The sequence below is a fragment of the Phalangium opilio genome, unplaced genomic scaffold, assembly GCF_054372755.1.
Source record: "Phalangium opilio isolate 3A_F unplaced genomic scaffold, DU_Popi_V2 ptg000024l_1, whole genome shotgun sequence".
NCBI lineage: Eukaryota > Metazoa > Arthropoda > Arachnida > Opiliones > Phalangiidae > Phalangium > Phalangium opilio.
In genome coordinates, this window is record NW_028324155.1 from 3642886 (window position 1) to 3659488 (window position 16603).

A 16603-nucleotide genomic window follows, 5' to 3' on the forward strand; every position below is an offset into this window, starting at 1 on the left:
CTTCTTGATTATGATTGGACGTTTTATCAAGGACTATCTATTCCATCACCATATTAAAAAGAAATATCCCATCCCAATGAAAAAATAAATAACCCATCCTAATAACAATAAACTCCGAGATGACCCGCAAGTAATAACCCCGTATCATCGCACTACGATCACAGTTTAGATAATAACGGTGGTGATTCTATCCTCATTTCCCAAAACTCAGACAGTAATCTGTCAATTTCATTTGTAGGAGAACGAGATGAAGACCTACTTTTTTTTCAGCGTCGTCATGGCAACAAGACAATAAACGAGAGGAATAAAGAGATAGTCGATGAATTTTAGAAAGTAAAATTACCTATAGAGAAGGAAGGAAGACGTAGTCAATATGGCGCCACAAGAAAAACGCAATGTACACTATGGCTTGCTGTTAATATAATAACAAAAGCCGGTCTAACACGAATGGAAACAATTTAAGTCGAAAAAGGCACGCGATGTTTCGCGCTACACTACGAAAGAGGTTAAATATTAAACGCTGCAGAAAAGTAAGGCAATCAAAAAAGTTCCTCCTTTGACGCTAAAATCTACCAAACGATTTTAACAAAATGAAAGCCGCAACTTTTCTGGGAAACATTTTTGTTTTGGTCTAATATTAGCCCTACTCAGTTTCACATGGTCAAAAGCGAAACAATATCGCCTTTGACGTGCATGCAATTAGAGAGTTTAAGGAACCTGCCGGAAAACGTCTAGGATAGCGTGGTTTAATTTCGTCAGGCTTAAATCTTCAACAGAACATGTACACGTACGTGCTCGGCCTAATTTTAAAATGAAAATTGGAAAACGGGTAGGTAATGCCAATTTTCTTTTCTCGCTCCAAGACCTTTTCGTGCCAGTTTTGTCTATCAATTTCTTATATAACTCTTGTATTTGTATGTCGGCGCAAATTATGATTAACAGAGTTTGTATATAGATAAATATTCAAAGTGGGCCATATCAGTGGCAAGAATTGTGTGGGAAAAATTTTGAACGCGTCAAAATTCTTGCACCTCAAAATTTCTCTTTATGGTAAAATGAAGCATCTTTCTGATGAGGAATCGATCATTGTACACCAACAACGGAGAGCTATTACCGAACTGTAGGAGAGGAGGGTAAGGGAAGATCGATTGGAAACCGTTTTCCCCACTAACGAGCGTGTTTCTTCGTATACACCATCCCTAACGAGTTACTCGTCCACTCAAACTCGATTATGTATATAAGATAAGGGAGATTCAGTTCTCTTTAATTCCAAGAATAGTTCAATTGGCAAAGTTTTACGAGTGTAATACTTCACAAAGAGAGAGAGAGAGAGAGAGAGAGAGAGAGAGAGAGAGAGAGAGAGAGAGGAGAGAGAAACAAATAGAACATTTCTTAAATTATAACCTCATAATCTCTAATTTCGCTAATGAGATCGTTTCCTGCTGCCGCAATTAAAACAAAATATAATTGGAAGGATGTTAAGGAAAGGTTTGCTTTCGCATCAAAGTTTCGATTATCTGATGTTTCTGAACCAATAAAGGGAAAGGAAGGAAAAATATGAAATGGTAATATTTCGCCCGCCTATCTCGATATTGGCTTTAATTGCCTAGACATAATTCTATCGAGTATCGATTTGGGCCTAAACTAAAGCCCTAATTTAAATAGAAATGAGGATCGTACGAATACGGGGAATTAAATTCAAGATGGGACCTACAAATGAAAGTTAAATAAAAGAAATTAGTCGTTAATTGCAATTTTAATTGGGTTTTTTTAATATTTTTTCATAAGTTCGAGTTCAGTAACCATTTTGGGATAAAATTATAAATATATAGATAAAATGTCATGATTTTAAAACTTAATAAAGCATTATTAATTATAAAAAAAGTTAAATATTAATTATAAATTATAAAAGTAGCACTTTATTCCCCCACCCAAAAAAAAAAATTCCAATTTAAAGAGCGAAAGGAAATTCAGCTGTCAAATACATTTGTAGACCGAGTTTTGTTATTTATTTTTGGTTGACACTCCCTTTAAATTTGGTTCAATAAATGAATACATCTATATAACGAGTTATTCTATTCAAATTTCAAAGCGTTCTACCTAAGTGAAACGTCACTTCATAGGCCGGTCGGTTAAGGTTTATCTAACCCAAGTTAATCCTGCTTTGATTTAAAAGAGAAAGTTCAGCCATAACTTATACCAAGAGTTAATGTTTGCTTTGTTAATGAGTTCACGCTGGATAATTTCTCGCTTCTCTCTCTCTCTCTCTCTCTCTCTCGATCCGCCCATCTCTTTAATAAAGTCAACTACAGTTTGAACAATACCGGTGATGCTATACTACCACGACCAAAAACGGGGAGATAGGTATACGTAGAAATGTGAATAAATCATAGAGATGCAGGGAGGCTGAAGCTAGGAGGCGACGGTCTGGAAAATCGGGACTAAAATAGTCCAAAGAGGAAGAATTTAATTAAAAGATATACCTAGTATATGAGCTGAAACTGTTATAATGGTTTAGATAAAGTGATAATTTCAGTTACTAATTCAGTAACCTAAGCCTTAAAAGGATGTATCTACAGTATACAATGGGTTATGTAGCTTATTTTCCGTCTAATAGAGCAGCTTCTCTAATGGGCATGCGTGAATTCGAAGCATTTTTCAGTGCATTGGAAAAAGGCATCGACATTTCCACGCGCTGACAGACGACAGATTGTCACGTGACATTGCTCAATCACTACTACAGAAAATAGTAACATTACTTCAAAATATAGTTCTTGTCGACGGCCCTATACACAACGCATTGTATACATCCTTTCAATATCTTTAACCAATTTTTAATTTCATTACGCAAAAATTAAACTAACTCTCCATTGTTATCTTCCTTTACTAAATTGTATACAAAACACGATGATTTTTAGCGTAAACCTTGTACAAACTTTCTCTTATAGTTGGATGTTGCAACCTTCGTCTGTCCAAATCGTATATTAAGGAATTTATCGATTAGCCATAATGAATGGGTTTCGCCAAATTAATTTGAATGGAGAAGGAGACAGCAGTGTGAAAGTTTGCATGAGTGCAAGTAAGCGTTAGATGAAAAGGAGAGAACAAAAAGAGGAGCTATCCTTGGAAGAGAGATAAAAAATAAGACGTGAACAGCGAAGAGACATTGATGGATGAAGGAATGTTCCGAGGAGAAGGGTTCGGAAAGGAAAAGACGCCGCGAAGATTGCGAGAGAGAGAGAAGGAAAGCAAAGAAAAAAAAACATAAGATGTCTTGAAAGGAAGTCTTGGCCATCATAAATCGCTACTTGTTTCACGATTTCAAAATTTGGTATTGACAGGTTTTCGCTTGACTACTGTTATGGGAAGTGCAACGCCCACTTTGAAGTTTGAACAAGTGCTAAGCCTAATCTTTGAAAAATATTGCTTTTTTATTTTTAGGGTTAGTACTGAATGGGTTATTCATTACAAATGATAATTAATTTAGATTGAACTACTAAATAAAATTAGGTCAAATTAAAGATTGGGTAACCTTTAGAATTATTGATTGGGCATCTGTATTAATATAAAGTTTACCTTTATTTTACGCAATCACAAAGCATAATATAAAACGAGAAAATAAGGTCAAAGGTTAATCAAACTAACTTTGGGGGCAAGTCACTATATAGACCGAATATTAACAAATAAGGTGCGAAATTCCACGCATATTTATTAAGACCACTAAAATTTCTAACCGAGTCTTAATTAAGGAAAGAAAAATTATAAAAATTGGCGGGGAAAACCCGCGGGAAAATTATATATACGAAAGCGGGGAAATTCCCGCCGTCTAACATCAAGACCAGTTTGCTGCTTTTGGTTTAATGATGAAAACAAATAATTATTTTCCTGTTCTATGAGAGAATGCGGGAAAATATGGGTTTTAGGAGGCAGGGGGGGGGATGATCCCAAAGCGGTATAGCAATTGGTACCAAAACCTATAGACCGCGGGAACTGGTTCGCTTAACCGCGTTATGGAATTTGAGGTATTTCTTATTAAAGGCGGGAAAGGAGAGATGGATTATGTATAGAAGGAATGGACGGTATTAACGAAAACATAAGCCTTGGATATAAGCCTATTTCTCTATGGTATAGTGTATAGAAAGAAAGATAAAATATCAGGATGGCCTACTTTGTGCAAACTAGGCGCCATATTTAGTTAGTTAGGACTTGCGAATTTTAGAATCTTCAAATTATTACAAAAGTTTGACTTGATTTTCCCGCTACTAATGGTTTAGAAATGAGAAGAAAATTTTAAATGTTCCTTGTAAGATTTAAGGCTAAAGGGATTTCAAGGAAAATCGGAGACAGTACCCAAAAGAATTATTGAAATAAATAGTCGTTTGCAACTTGGGGAATTAGGATGAAACTACATAAAATACAACACAATTATTTCAACTCCCATTAGACCTATACATACACACGCTCGTTTAAATGTCGCGCGCACTCACTTGAAATAATGTAAACTTTTAATTTTAAAAGAAGAAGCGGAAGAATTAAGAAAAGCAAAATAAAGCTGCAGTTTGACAAATTTTCTTAAAGTTTTACAATTAATTAAACTGTAGAAGAGAAAAAGGAAGGATATTTGTTCACGAAAAACAAAAAGTGTGAGATATTTCAACAGCTTGTCCAGACACTCGCTGCCCTTAAAAATCGACTTGGTATACAGTCATTAGTCCAAAGATTAACCAAACAAAATCGGGGACAAACTCTACTCAAAAAGGTTTAAATAAAAAACGAGAGCTTAAATTTCTCAGCTTGACGACCATCATCACGCTTGGTCGTCAGAAGTCCAAGATCCTTCGTCGAGGGGTATATCACTAAACAATGTATCCGTACGAAATGAGATAACACGATCGTTATGAAGGAGAACCTAAGCTAAGAGTGATTATCCCCTTTATCTTCTTAAAAGAATGGAAAGCTTTCAAGAGATATTCCCCACTATACCCCTGCACCTCTGAAAAGTTGAAAGTCGACGAGTAAAAAATGTGTTAACGCAAGGTTGGAAGCAAGCATTGTTGGTGATAGGTTCTCCTTTCCTAGGCCTTTGTTTGAGAACGTTAATGCGTCGATTTAGCAAAGGAAAACAAAGAATACCCACCCTCCTGCAATTTTCTGCTCCCCCCCCCCTTGTCGCGTTGCGTGCGACCCACATTACCGGTTCAAATAAGGAAGGACTTTTCGTGACGGTCCAAGTGACCCAATGGGGGAAGAAAAAGAGTAGAAAAATTATACGGTTTAACATTACTCTAATACCAAAGTTAGTACGAAACATTCTAAATATCATAGAGATAGCGAGTGCTATGACTTTAGATAATAGTGAAAACCCAAACCGAATCAGATGAGTAAGCGAGAAAGCCCAAGAGAGCTTGAAAATACGGGATATCATAAGTTCCTAAAATATGTCCCATAAGTTTGTCACTGGTTACAAACTGGAGCTTGTCATGAAGTGACGTAGGTTATAGATTCTTGTAAAGCGACGCCTGGTTTTGGCGCTGTCAAAGGCTTAGTACAGACTAAACAGGAAGATGGACTGAAAAACCAATTGTTGTCAATTCTCGCTTCCGTTGTTCTCGAACTAGCTCGAGCTGTAAGTCCCTACGAAGTTTTGGAAGTGTTATACTTATTGAACATTTCTTATAAACTTATGAGAATACGCATAGAAAAAAAGGCTGTAACGAGACTATAAGTTTTGGACCTTCGTTCTGGTCACGCGGAGTTGGCCTACATTGTCAAACCTATTCTGACGTATTCTATACGTCATTCGAAATATATTTTGTCCGTTTTCAACTTAAGGCAAATTGAGATTGAAACTTTTCAGCAACGACATACCCAGTCTCTTACGGTAGGCCGAATGGCGCCATTAGATATATTTTTTATATTTTACCTTCCTTGCTTCTTCCTCTTAAATCGGTTCCCTTTAGCCTTTGCCTACATACTTGGGCGGTAGTGGAAGGCGGGGTGTTCTCAAAAATTCCGTTTCTCCAGAAGTAGACATGTTTCGAATCAATAAGTAAGCCAACTTCCGCGCTTTATGTATAAATATAAAGGGAAAACCTGAGCTTGCAATACGATAAAATGAAACAAAGTTCTCTACCCCAACGGCGCATAATTATCTATTTTTGGTTCCACGCGTCATGCAATGCAGTCGAAAGGTAATTCGAGGACAATATACTGTATAACGATATATTGATGCATGTACATTATGTAGGTCGGGGGGGGGGGTTACGGGGTCAGGGTGATTTGGGACAATGGGAGTGACCGGCGGACTAGGGACTTTTATTAAATAAAGAACGTGTGTATTGGTCATTGGACCTGTTATCGCAAGAAAGAGTCTATCTATTAAACCTAATTTATTCGCCAAAATCACGGATAAAATATTCAGTCTCTAATTTTACTGAGAAAATTTGTGGTTTTATACGTTCCACAGAGAAATTTAAAAATATAAGGTTAGACCTGGATGTTAAGCCTAACTATCTCTTAATTAACTAAATTTATGATAAGCTGGTAACGGAATTAACATTATTTTCTGTGTTTACCGTACAATATTCTTTGTAACCCAAAAGTATCTGCTAAGAAACGCAAGACCCTCGTGTTTGATCCAAGTAAATCCACTAATCCACCTAACATAATTATACCTCATCTAATAATTTGTCAACATAATTTTTGTCAGATTAATAAGTTTATCAGATATATTTTTTTTAGTTTATCGCTCAGGGACCCCACACACAAAGAACCTGATTTATAAGGCCTGGGGGCCTGCAATGCCTTGTTAAGACGACGCTGTTTTAAGCGAGAATAAACAAAGGAGCAAACACCACTTTACAATCCCTTTAAAACGAATTAAATAATCAAATATTTATTTGCAAGGGCGGTGGAGCATCCGATTTATGCTATACTTAGGCCTAAACGGAAACGGAACCGCGGGAAATGAAAGAGATTAAAAGTTTTCCGAAATATTCGAAACAAGGAACTATATAAGTTAAAACAACCATTATTCACTTATTTCAAAGATTGTTAAAACCCATGCACGCATGCTGCAGAGATTTTGAACTTATCTAGCTGAACCGACCCGCGTTGGTTCTAGTATACACGACAACCGCAGAGTATAACTATACAGTGTCATAATTTATGGTCAAATTTTGGAAACAAGCCACGCGGAATATACAGTATACAGGTTGCGTTATGAATATATTTTCCTAGGGAATAAATTCTAATCTCGAGTTACAAAATGGAACCAACGAAGTTTGTACAGGGTGTTTGTGATAAGTCTGGTGGCATAAATTAAGGGGGATGTTCTTTGGCATATCAATTTTGAGTCGGAAATATAACTTCTATCTCCATTTTGCCGTCCGGGTCACTGTTTTCAAGTCAAGATTTGAGTGTTTTAGAGATGACCCTTTAATTAATTAAATTAGAAATCATTGTATTCCATCCAATCTTAACTTGAAAGCAGTGGCCCTAAGGACAAACGAAATGGAGATACAAGTTACATTTTCCCACTCAAAATCGTGCACCCAAAGAACATCCCCCTTAATTTATGGCAGACTTATCAGAAACACCCTGTATATAGAATTTGCGACTAAAGTAAGGCTAAAGCAGTCTTCGGTTGCTTTACACGTGTTTCATCGGACACTGTATAGTGACCGAGAACTAAAGCCATATACGGTAATTCTTTCAAACGTGGTCAAAAATAATTGGACGGGTGACCCCAACCGAGTCAATAGGCTATAAATTCTATCACGCTAAGGTTTTTAGGTGATTAATACAGGTATACTTTTAATAAATGACATTTTTGCATAGCCCCCCCCCTTTTGAAAACTTAATTAAACCTTTAAATTCTTTTTACGAAAAGGTTAAGCTATATAAAGGTCCAAAAAGGAGCTAGTAATTGAACTAAGCCACGTCAAGTAGAACTCAAGGCCTGAAAGTCTATAAAAATGACTCCATTATAACGCGTACCCTTATTTCTCAATACATTATAATTTTGTTTTTATTTCTTAAAGGGGTAGATTATAAAATAAGAAAAATAAAATAAAAACACTTACTTAAGAGACATTTTCCTTCGGGCGAAATGACTTTGTTTTCGTCCTGACAAATGCATTTCTGTGACGTCGGGTCACAGATTAAGGCCTTGTCTGAGATGCAATCGTCGTTTCTTGTACAGTTATCACCCACAGGTATCAGAGCTGAAAGAAAAAGAGAGCGCAATTATTTATTTATTTTTGTTATTCGTTTGTTAGAAATAAGATTTATGGCTTTGAAAATAAGCGTACAAGAGTAGACCGGAAATAACGTTACTGATTAATATAATAATAAAGCGTATCTACTTCCGCCCAGTATTACTGAGTAAATCCCTATGATAAAAATGGCTTTCCGTTTCAGATTTATCTAATAGGAACTTAGGAAGTTACCACGCTGCTGGTTCAGAGGTGAAGACCGTGGAGTGAACTGGTGCTAACGGACGCGCGGTATTAATAACGCAAATGAAGTCACTTGAACTATGTATGTGCATAAAGAGATACAATCGTATAAGTTTTTGATAAATAAGTCGTATAGGTTTAGGAAATAAATTCAGTGCGATAAAGCGATGGAAAGAGTCCTCTTTTGCTAACACCATCGATCGTCGTAGTTCTGAATTGAGAATGACCTTTATTTGAAGGGTTATAGAGAGTGAGAAAGACCTTAAGGAAAGATGTTAATCGCGAGAAAAGATACCTTTAGATTATACCTTAAACTTCTCTCTTAAAGATTTCGGAAAACTATTAAAATGAGATTTTGGCACCGAAAAATAAATCCTCCGATATTTTGTGTTTCTAACTTAGCTATATAGTAAAGAAATACCTATAAACGACCCAATAAAATATCGACAAAGAATCAGGTTTCTATTGTCTAAGACAGACGACGAAAATAATCCGTGTCTTAAGGTCATGATCGCCTCGATACCCCACGGTCAGCAAGGCGTCATCAGGGGTCATATAGCATTGTCTTAAAAAAGGCGCCTTGGTAGGCTGCCGCATGCAGTTTTATGGATCTCTTACTAGCTAGCCTATCCGGAAATGCTTTTTACAAAAAGTCTCTCCTCTGATATCCGATTTATTTCCTTTTCTAGTTCTCTTTTACTTCTCGACGTGGAGTTATGAAGACTGCTGCGGAATAGTACAAGTACAGGGGGGTAGGGACGGTGCTCCGGATACCAGCGTATAAAAACTACATCGTATTTACCATTGCCAAGAAACCACCATTAGACTGACCCCCATGCTCTAGCTTTCCACGCACACTTTACGCCAGCCTCTCTACCTTTAAGAAAGCTCTCTCATGTATAAGAAGAGACTGAAACCATTGGCAAAGGGCCATACTTTTTGGGAGTAAGGAAAAGGAAGAAGAAAAAAATTCAGAGTGTCCTCTTGGAACCCGCGATCAATAAAAGGGCGCCTTTTCCTTTAGCTCGAACTCCTAAAGTCGCACGGGCAAGTTTTTGATACGATGTTGAGCCAATACTTGAGTATACACTGTAAAAAATAAGCGTGCTTTTGGCATTCAAAAATGATAGCGACCGTTCAATTTTGAACAAGCCTCTATTGACGCGTTCACATTTAACCAGAGACATTCAATTTTGAACAAGGGGTGTTTTAGGCGTTCAAAACCAGTCACGAGCATTTATTTTTGAACGAACTACCGTCATGTCGATCAAATTTTAACTCAAGCACTCATTTTTGAACAACTTATACATTATCATTCAAAAATGAATCTTTATCCCATTCAATTTCAATTTTGAATAACCGCCTTGGGCTAATGAAGCGTTCAGATATGGTCGTTTGGCGTTCTAATAGGATTGTATTAGTATTAAAACAAGAGCGTTATAGGTATTCAAATATGAACTTTTTGACTTTCAAACGAGTGCATTATGGGCGTTCAAACGAGAGCGATATTGGCGTTCACACGAGAACTAAATTGTTCAATCGCAAAAGGTGAGCAAAACAAAATTAATTCTGCCCTAAATTTACTTGATTCCGCTGCTGTAAATTTGTACTACAAACAAAGCTTTCATTAAAAATAAAATAACTTCTCATCAATTTACTATAATTTTCTTATTTACCTTGAAATAAATATATATTTGCCTGTATAAACATCATTATACAATAATATCAAAGGAAATGTTACGGATTATTGCGTATTTCACCTTTCCCTTAGGCCTTCAAATATTTTGATAATTGCTACAACGTTATAATCGGAAAGAACTTGATAATGAACTCTTTCCTTAAGTGCAGACTTTCTTCATACAACTGAATTATTATTTAACACAACGATTATAGTTTATGTGTTTCAAATTCACCCGCCCTCAGAAGATGTACAAGCTTTAAACACATTAGATTTCTTTCTTATCAGTGTGTTTACTATATTTAATATAGTATGCCCTACCATAAGGCATTCAGCGATGAAATTTGAAATCAAATTTCTCTAGGCTATTCAAAATTCAACGTCAAATTTCAATGCTTCATCAAACGCTTTGTCCACCATGTATTGTTAAATGGTGAACTGCTTAATTTTGAACGTAAGCAATTGAATATGAACGCTTGATCAAACTCTCCGATGTTGCTCAATAATGAATGCATAAAGATACAATATTAAACGTTTAATTTTCCAATTTAATTTGAGCGGTTTCGTGCTTAAATTTACACGATATACTAACCTCTTACGCACCGTTCAAATATGAATGCGTGAGCGTTTAATTTTGAACAATAGTGTTCTGTTCAAATTTGAACGCAAAGAAGTTACTCAAATTTGAACGCAAAGAAGTGATTCAAATTTGAACGCAAATAATTTATTCAAATTTGAATGTTAAAGCGTACCACCACAGTGTCGGGGCTATGCACGCCTAAGCAATCAAAGATGAACCTCACTTTTTTACAGTGTATATATACGTAACCTAACGACTTTTAAGCCGCTAATACGCTATTCTTAGAAAGGAGCTCCAAAAATGTTTTGGGAGACAAAAACGCATGCAATCCTAAAAGACATTTCTCTACCATGTTTATATAGATAGTGTTGCCAATAATTTTTGAGTGCAATTTAACCGATATGTACAACAGAACGAAAAGCGATTGTAGTACATTTCGATTCAGTTTCAAATCTGCAGGAGATGCTCTAATAACAAATTATTGGCAGCCCTGAAGCGCTGTCAAATTTCTCTAGCCCCTTTGATGAAATTATTAAATTTAAAATAAAACTAATTAATATGCTTGTAACAAGGGATTTATTTTTTGTAAATTTTAAATTAAAATAAGCAGCAATAGAACCATTTTAGACGAGTTTTAAGGCTCGGAAAACAGCCGTCTAATAGTATTAGCTGATTTTTTGTACCGTTTTTAGGGATTAAATATAAATTTTATCGTTTAAATCTTTCCGTAACTCATTTAAAACAAGTTAAATGTCTATAATAATCGCGCTGTTAGTTTTATTTAGATCGTAAAAAAGAGAACGAAGGTGTGTTATTGCTTAAGCCTCGCAGACCATGCACCCACCTATATAAAGAGAGGTAAAATATGGCATCTAAATCCGGCGTAAAAACTATTGCCACTTAAGTCCATCCAAGGGAAAATAACGACAATTTGACCTTTCAGGAATGGTTCCAACATATCACTTTCACCCTCTCCGCCCGAATCTTATAGCTTTTACGTTCCCAGAAAGAGTGGGACACAACGGGGTTTTAGGTTTTTGGGGAGAAGCTCTCTTTGAGGCGGCGTTTAGGTTGAGTGATAGCCCTACAAATCGAGAGCGAGAGAGGTTTCTCCTTTCTTTTTAAGCCTTGGAGGATGGACCAAAAAGCGAAATGAGACGGGGAAATAATTTTGGTTAGAAAGAGGACCAAAAGGAGTTACAGAAGACACAAAAATTCTCTTCCTTGCCTCGCGCGTTTCGAGGAACAGAGAAGATCAACGGAAGAGACGGGATAAATGAAAAGCAATCTCGTAACGGTCACAGAAATAATTCTTTGTCATAAATCAACACTGACTCCGAGTTTTTATCATTGTCCTTGCTTTTTTATGTCCCCTGGGGTTAGAAGAAACTTCTTCAATTACTATTTACGATTCTTCTTTAAATTCGCATTTACACACGACACGGCTGGGAGTTAATTTATATGGGACTGAAAAACCAAAAACATAAGTTGTCGTTTGGATTTGTGTACATCAATTTTGAGTTAGGCTTAATGAAGAGTAGTACATCCATTTTCAAACCTACGCTCATGCGCGTAGATGAATTCAAGAAATGCATTCGATTTAATTTACTAACTGCTCTTGAACAAAGTTAGCGTACTACTAAAACTTCTTTCTTTAAAGTTAAGGTAAAATTTATGCCCGTTAAATTATCTTAAGCCTAATTCCACTAAGCCTAAAACTACGTCTAAACCCTAGTCCTTTTCGAAAGTAAATTGTGCTATATAGGAAGCCCCCATCATTTTACCTTTACGTAAGGGATTTTTAATTAACGAAGCCCAATTCGGCGAACTCTCCTATTTCTAAATTAGTCGGAGGAGTGGTCACCCATTGTATAGATGAGACTAACGAGGGACTCTCTTTCTTTATATCCGTTACAATATACCTCTAGATTCCCTGCGGAGGTATATATGTCCTTCTCAACTAATTTATTCTGAGAACCGAAACTCTTAAAAGGACGTATCTTTCCTTCCAAAGGACTCTTTGACGCGTTGAAAGGGCCTTTTACCGTTGAAGCGAAAGGTAACCTTAAGTCGGGGGATACATCTTGCATCTTCCTCTGTAACCTCTTCGTTACTTATTCAAAACAATATTCCTCATCTTACACGGGATCTAGAAGGGATGCTGTTTTTAAAGGGAGTATACATGAAACGGCTTATATTCAAACGTAACTAGCGCTACTTTCCATTAACATCTGTTAAACATGGTGCATGGCGAACTTCGGCTCATACCATCCTTGAGCGCCAGGTGGATAAGAGATACTCCCTTTAAGATCTTCATCTCAACAAAGAAAGGTGATCAATAACAAAGTTTATATATCTTTCTAGGAATCTAGTGGCGCGAAATAGCGTGACGGTTTCTGGACGCTTTTAGTGTTGTTGCTTTTTCAAACAACTGATTTCTGACAAAAAGTATCTGTCAGGGCCAAAAGGATTCGCGCTTCGATGATAAAGAAACTCTATACTCGAGATCCGAGAAATCAATCTAAAAGAAAGGATGTTCGTCCAAGAGGGCTTAGAGATAATTCCCGCCTTTTCTTAAAAGGTTACTTAGAAAAGAGTAAAGGGAAAGTAAATATATATATATATATAACGTAAACAAGAATTCATTCGTGTACCATTCTCGTATACTTTGTACATTGTACCGCTTATACACGGTTTTCTGACAAGAAGGATTGATACCACTTACACCAAGAGGCCAGGCTACTTGGCGGACAAAGTGTAAGCAGCAAGTAGCTTGGTCTCCTGGTGTAAATGGTATCAATCCTCCTAGTCAGTACTCTCATTTTAACACTGGTGAAATGTAAATAGCGCACTCTGGTGTATTAAAATTAAAATGTACATAACGTGATTGAGTTAATATGAATATTTTTAAATCAAAAATGATTTTTATTTCAAGCAAAAAGAATCTAGTTCGGCTACGTTGGCTGAATTGCGATCTCAACCCGCACTCCGGCACCGTCCGAGGACAACTTGGACGTTGCGACACACACTCAGCGTACGGGCTCCCGATGGCCATCAGGACCCACCTGGGGCTGGGGCTAACCCAGGGTTTACGCCGGGGTCATCAACCGATCAACAAGTTCCATGCGGTCAACCAGAGTTCACGGGGCTCCAGCATCAACAATTCAAACCAACTACCGTCCAACAATTCTAGCTTCCCAGACGCATGGATTACAGGAGTGTGCCACGACCCCCAGCTACTAATACATTGTCTCCATTTTCTTTTAAAAATATTTGACAGAATTTTCTTTTTGCAAAATTCCTCGTTATCTCTTTAACAAATAGTGTAAATACAATTATCCGAGATAAATATGTTAACATGTTTATCAAGAATCTGTAAACTGAAACTGTTTTTATTTTTTGGCCAACATGAAAATATTACGTTGACGTTGTTTATTTAACACCTTTTGGTACTTTTTTATTAACAGCGTTTAGCGACATATTTTAATATGAAATAAAATCTAAATATTTTTAATTTAATTAATAAATTCACCATTCCTGTGTAGTAACAACCGCAAAAATAATAATCCAAATGCAATAAACTTAACTCATCAGGGACGGAATAGTAAAAAGGATTATTTGATCTAAATTGTAATAGAAATCTGATTTCTTAAAACCGTCTATTCCATACAAGAAAGCAAAAGCAAACAAATTATTCTGATATAGTCTCTAACATTCTTGGTTTACTCCGAATTTCTCTTTATCAGTTCAACTTAATCACTAAAAAATCTTGAGTCAAATAAAGATGCTCAGAGGCTATACAACATTTCGTATAAGAAACCGCATCAAAAATGATTGGATCATTCGAATGAGAAAATAAAACCGCATACAAAATACCGCATAACCAAAACGTATCAAAAACTTTGCCGAAGAAAAGGGTTATAAACGAAATAATAATAAAGCGACTGTCAACGGTCGCGGATGATTGCGAAACTATATATAAACCAAAAGGTTAAAGAAAAGAAATTCGAGGGGACAGTCACTTTTGCGAATCTCCTTCCATTTTTCACCGGAAATTTAAATTACGACGTTATTTCTGATAGAAAATAAATGTTTTCTTTACAGAAAATCTCCGTAAAAACCAAGTTAACGTTTTAAATCACAGTAAAAAGCTTTAAAATTGATACCGAATAAATTGTCTAACCCCTCGGGAAGAGTGGGAGGAAAAACGTTAAAGGAGAAATGAGATGAAATGAAGGAAAAACCTAGGAAAGAAAAAAGAATTTCAACATTTGCGGTTCATACTCTTTTCGCGGTCTATACATTCCCTCGTGGAAAACTCGGAGTATTAAAGATGTAGATGGAATGAAAGGAGAAAAATGATCGAATGGATCGATTTTTCTAAGGGGGGCAAGGGTTAGAAGGAAAAGGGGGGGTCAAACTCAAATTCGCCATGGGGGACTCTCTACCCACAAAACTATTGAACAAATATTACGACTTAAAGGTTTACTGACAGAAGTTTTGTTTCATCCCTTTATGCTCTAAGAATATATCTCGAACTGTCATCGAATTCGTAATTTCATGAATGAAAAATTAATTAGTCCCTATTGTTATTCCATCTGAATTGAAATACGCGGTAATTGTGATGGGATAACAAAACGTTTTACACTCCCTTCGGTTAGAAATCGGAACGGGAAACAATAAATATCTTCGATTCGATAAATATTTATCGAAGCGGAAAGAAAATTGAGTGGTTCGGTTTGGTTAAGGAGGCGATTAAGAGACTCTCAAGAAAATTTTTTAAAGATTAATCGAAAGGAATTTTACCTCAGGGATCTTTATAAAACTATAAAAAACAGCGGTAAAATTAAATACAACCGGAACAAAGTAATAGGGGATCGGAAACCATTGAAATAGCGTACACTTTTGAATTAAAATACCATCATAATTAGAACTGTCATTAATTGCCCTTATTATTAATCAACACGAAAGGAATGGAAACTATGTAAATGTTTAAAATATGCGCCAAAAAGAATCGTGTACGGTTTTATTGGTTGGGTTGCGACTCAACGCCCGCTCTCGGACGCCATCCCGTTACTGCTAGACGCGGGGACTTCTGCCTGCTGCGTTACCGCCCTGAGCCGGTTCACCCCTCGTTAGACCAACCTGGTGACCCATGGGTTACCCCAAGACCACCATATTGACGCCCAGCTTAACGCGGACATCCGATCAACACGGCTCATCGAGCCACAAGACTCCCAACCTCATACCATGCACCGATTCTAGCTTCCAAGAGGCTGGATTACAGGAGTACGCCACGACTCCCAGCTGTTAATATCATATCAAAACTTTTACTTAAATTTGGAAAAGTTATCAAAATTTATATTTGTTTCTCTATCATATATGTTCAGAGATACATTATCTCCAAAAAATGTGGGTTTTGTAAATAATTACACGAAAAATTAATTTCCGGTTCATTGCATCAGAGGCAATGATAAAATAAAAATGTGGGAAGAACTCGGTTTCAAACCTCTGACCCCTGGAATCTTTCGGGGTTAAGATTTCGAGGAAATGTATTAACCCTGAAGTGATTCGAAAGAATGGAGTAGGCGGTAAGATTTTGTCAAATCGAGAACAATTTTGCCCGAGGATCTCTTAAAAAGGATTATCTCAAGTTTTCTAGAGAATTTTCCAGGCAACTTATTTCAAACTATATAATAGAGGATGATCGACTCCCTTATATCGTCTTTCTCTCAAGCCCATTCTCGGTCGACGTGCCTGGGGTTGAAAGCCATCGTACAATGCGGTTAAATTAAATGGATTCAACCGTGCGTATACTTTAGTGACCCTGTGGTAATTTCCATCTTTTAAATTTGGAAGTTTAGAGTTCTACCGTCTAGACAAGAA

The 16603-nt window shown here is 36.6% G+C and overlaps 1 protein-coding gene and 1 non-coding gene across 3 annotated transcripts in view; both read right to left on the bottom strand.

The window, feature by feature from the left end:
* The window catches only part of LOC149692204 (uncharacterized), a 34214-nt gene that overhangs the window by 13408 nt on the left and 4203 nt on the right, over positions 1-16603 (bottom strand). For both annotated transcript variants that reach the window (XM_089867897.1, XM_089867898.1), the window contains exon 2: positions 8085-8225. In XM_089867897.1, the coding sequence (XP_089724023.1) occupies positions 8085-8225 (141 nt within the window). The remainder of the gene's footprint in view (positions 1-8084; positions 8226-16603) is intronic.
* Positions 15726-16025, bottom strand: LOC149692208 (signal recognition particle RNA). The gene has a single exon (XR_016383092.1).